General features: G+C 28.3%; 1 protein-coding gene across 1 annotated transcript; it reads right to left on the bottom strand.

Moving 5' to 3' along the window:
• Positions 1–1,073: 1,073 nt before the first annotated feature.
• On the bottom strand, positions 1,074–4,049 carry LOC107957589 (floral homeotic protein PMADS 1-like). The gene is made up of 7 exons (NM_001327660.1): positions 3,862–4,049; positions 3,689–3,755; positions 3,478–3,539; positions 3,303–3,402; positions 1,496–1,537; positions 1,332–1,376; positions 1,074–1,247 (listed from the first exon to the last, which is right to left on the bottom strand). Exons 1-7 carry the CDS (start codon positions 4,047–4,049, stop codon positions 1,074–1,076), a joined length of 678 nt encoding a protein of 225 aa, NP_001314589.1.
• Positions 4,050–4,352: the final 303 nt, after the last annotated feature.

Below are 4,352 nucleotides of genomic sequence, written 5' to 3' on the forward strand. Positions count from 1 at the left end.
TTTATCAAAACTCATTTTTGGGCCTATATTATTGTTCAAATCCATTCAATTTTTGGACAGGCTTTTAAGCCAGGCCAGGTGGCTTAGCCATGATTAGGTTCAAACTTTTGCCTTAGTTTGGATGGATACTGTAGCGGTGAGATTAAAAACAACGATGAGTGTGTATTTAGATTCAAACGTAGTTGTACCGATGAGATGAGAATAAAAATTACCATTATAGACATTAGTTTACAATGTATTTATAATAAAATAAATAATTAAATTTCTATTTCTATTTATACTTATATTAAATAATATAATATAAAATAAAAATGTATTTTAATAAAATGATAATTAAAATATTAAAATCATATACAATAAAATTTAAATACGTTTAAATAATTTTATATTAAATAATAATTAAATTTATATATTTATTAGATTGTTATATAAAAATTATATAATAATATCTAATAAGACTTTTAGTTTCTATAGGGTTATAAAGAAATTGATTTCAGCTTTCTCTCCACTAATAGCTTTGGCTCCAGTGGCAGTATGGTGAGAATGTTTAATTGCACTGCCTCAAATCTTCCAAACAAGAAATCAGTCAAAGTGAAAAGTAATATTCACCCAATATTCCATTTCATCCAATCTAAAGGGACCAATTGGTCAATTAAAAAAGCAAATTACTAATTTGAAATGCTCTGTCATTGTTCCCTTTTAATTGAATGGGAAAGACTAGCTAGAGCTATACAACAGGATCGAGTATATTAAGGCTACGTGCAACTATCACAGCATAGGCCAAAAGAAATAGAAAAATTATCCAACAATTCAAAGCATACACATATCCAAATATATCTTTAACATAAGATTTAAATACAGAAATTTAGAAAACGACAAACAGGAAAATGTTCCATCATCATCAAATACATAATCTCCAACAGATACGATACAACATAGGCACATAATAGAAGTGACGATAATTTTTAAAGTAAAAGTAACAGTACACACCAATTTTGCTTTCACAGCAATATTATATGATTAACAGCATGAACTTAGCTTATGGATACGGAAATCATCACGAGATAGATATTTTAATCAAGCAAGGGATAGGTGGTGAGATCGGAGCCTCCGCCACTGTGAAGGCTAGGATGGTTTGGCTGCAGGCGTAAAGCAAATATACGAGGACCTCCATTTTGATACCCGATCAGGGTATCATAATCCCCTCCATTATCAACTAATCCATATGGATCTTCTTTCAGGGATTCCTTGAATCAACATAATTTAACATATAAAAACAATGGTTCCAAATGGCTTCTAATTAATTTAAGGATTAATAAGGAGGTGCTTACCAGTTCATGTAAGAGATTTTTGTGTATCTCTTCCACATTCCTCACCTTCAGGCAACAAAGAGATGGAGCAACTTTATATATTATGTTAAATTCATATGATTTAGAATATTTAAATTGAAATATACAAATATTTATCACCACACATATTTTATATATACAATTACCTTTTTCCTGGAAGTATCGATCTGGTTGGAGAGAACACGATACTGTCATACATTAAAAACGTAAAAATTTAGATTCTGATGAAATAGGAATTCCATTCAAGTCTTTTTTTTTTTTCATGCAAACGTTTCTTTCTAAATTCAAGTAAAGAATAAGAATAACATATGAAATGATGATCCATACATGAAATTTTTTAATATCATAAATGAAAATAAGAATTTGTTACCCTTCTAAAACCTCTGTTGATGGTGATCAAATTCTTTGTCATATATATTTTTGTGTGTGTAGGGTTTTTTACTAAAATAAATTTTTTAAAAAAAATTATATATTGAAATAGTTTGTTATTCAGATTATTTATAAAAATAGTATTTTTTTTAGTCGCGCCTATCTAATAGGCGCAACTCCTTTTTTTTATACTAAAATATATATTTTTTTAAAATTAAATATTATTATTTTTGTTTTTTATAATAAAATATTTTTTCCCGGATCAATATATAACCCGTGTAGAGATACGAAAATGGTATAGGAGTAGGTGGCGCCTATCTAGTAGGGGCGACTGGTTGAGCCTATCTGATAGGCACGACTAGTTGAGCCTGTTAGATAGACGCGACTGGTAGAGTCTACAGGCGCGGTTGGTGCTTTATTTTTCCTATATATATATAACCTAAACACTAACAATTTATATAACCTAATCATAAATTACTAACAAAATAACTATAAAATTATTTTTTTTTAAAATACATTACTAAAAAATCACAAAACACATAACTAAACACTAACAATTTATATAACCTAACCATAAATTACTAACAAAATAACTATAAAATTATTTTTTTAAAAATTACATTACTAAAAAATCACAAAATCCTATACTAAACACTAACAATTTGTAATCTAATCTCATAAATTATTAACAAAATAAATAACTATAACAAAACACAAAACACTAACAATTTATAACCTAATCATAAACTACTAGCAAAATAACTATAAAATTATTTTTTTTTAAAAATTTACATTACTAAAAACTCACAAAACACAACAATTTATAATAAATTACTAACAAAATAATTTTACATTACTAAAAACTCACCAAATGCTAAACTAAACACAACAATTTTTATATCATAATCTTAAATTACTAACAAATTAATTTTAAAATAATTATAAAAACAAAAAAAATTTTACATTCAAACAAAATATTAACCCAAGACCATAAACACTAAACTTAAACAATTTATAAATACTAATTAATAACAAAAAATGACAGTAGATGTGTGGGACCAGCAGTCGCGCCTATCTGACAGGCGTGACCTGTTTCAAGTACTTTTTACCCGTATTTTAACTACATTTTTATATGTATATAAATTTAAATATTTTTAATAAAAATAAAATAATAATATTTTATATAAAAAATTAATATAAAAAAAAAGATGCGGCTGTCAAATAAATGTCACTAAAAAATACATACGATTTTCGTAAATAATTTAACTGATAAACTATTTCAGTATATAATTTTTTTTTAATTTATTTCAATAAAAAACGCTGTGTGTATATATCTTCTAGACTAGCTTCTTCTTTTTTATAGCTCTCTGATATGTAATTTTTTAGAGAGCAAATGAAAAAGGAAAAAAATCTTGAGATATGAACTTAGTAAAGAAAAAAAAATCTAACCATTTTTTCTTTTTGACAAAAAAAAAGAGAGAAAAAGAGTTAAAAAACTAACTTAGAAAATGCCAAATAAGGAAGATTAAAGAAAGAAAAACCTAGTTGAAAAGTTCCTTAATTTGGTTAAAAAAAAGCCCAAACCTTTCTATCACGAATAAGAGTGACAGAGCTCTCCATCTCTTGTTCCAAAGCACCAAGATCTTCAATGCTCAAATCATTCAAACAGTCGCCCATCCTTCTCCTAACATTGATTCCATCATATATAAATATATTTATAATGGAATTTCATAAAAATAAATAATTTATTATTTTTTACCTAATCTCTTTGCGCAGGTTCCTGTTAACCTCTTTCAGCTGCTTCAACTGCTCTTGCATTTTCTACATATAAAAAAAACCCCAAAAATTCAATATAAAACAGAGATTTATCGCGCTTTAATGAAAATCAAAACAGAGATTTATGGCGTTTTAATGAAAATCAAACAAAAAATAAACAAAAAGGAAAGAGAGAGAGAGAGAGAGAGAAAGACCTCATAGTGGGTGTTCCAGATATCGATCCCCAAGGTTTTCTGGTACTGATCAATTACTTGCTTCGTTCTATTAGAAGAAAGAGAAACAAATAAGCTCTGTTTTTTTTTCTATGAAATATAGTTTAAGTTTCAAAAAAAAAAAGAAATCTAGGGTTTAAGAGAAGGAGCTTTACGTGGTGGAAGGGCTGATAAACTCATGGAGTTTACCAGTAGTGGAAAACATGATGATCGAAACTCTAGCATCGCAAAGAACTGTAAGTTCATTAGCTTTCTTGAAAAGACCGTTTCTTCTCTTCGAATACGTGACTTGCCTGTTGGTCGAGTTCTCTATCAGCTTGATCTGGATCTTCCCTCGAGCCATGATTGATTTTATCTCTAGTTTTTCAGGGAAAGTTGTGAAAATGAAGAGGGAAAAGAAAAAAACAAGGAGTTAAATCTTAAATGAAACGAAATGAAGGAGATGGTGGAATCCATTTACCAAAAATGGAAAGGCAAAGCCTAATCGGTGAAAGGCTTCTCAAAGTTTGTTAAAGGCGGTAAATTGGAGTGTTTCCCTTCTTTGATTTGAACCGAATATCGATGTTTCATTGTTTTGGAACAGGAACTGTGGGGACCATCACTTTCCGTTTTTCTCCGTCATTTCTCTTTTCTTTTGTTTCACATT

The sequence above is a fragment of the Gossypium hirsutum genome, chromosome A05 (genome assembly GCF_007990345.1).
Source record: "Gossypium hirsutum isolate 1008001.06 chromosome A05, Gossypium_hirsutum_v2.1, whole genome shotgun sequence".
Classification (NCBI taxonomy): Eukaryota; Viridiplantae; Streptophyta; class Magnoliopsida; order Malvales; family Malvaceae; genus Gossypium; species Gossypium hirsutum.

What these genes read in the sequence shown, in the direction of transcription:
- LOC107957589 (NM_001327660.1), bottom strand. Translation starts at nt 4,049, where the DNA reads ATGGCTCGAGGGAAGATCCAGATCAAGCTGATAGAGAACTCGACCAAC. An exon ending in TCGATACTTCCAGGAAAAAG is followed by an intron (nt 1,377 to 1,495) that starts GTAATTGTATAT and finishes TGTTGCCTGAAG; the next exon opens with GTGAGGAATGTGGAAGAGAT. An exon ending in AAAATCTCTTACATGAACTG is followed by an intron (nt 1,248 to 1,331) that starts GTAAGCACCTCC and finishes TGTTGATTCAAG; the next exon opens with GAATCCCTGAAAGAAGATCC.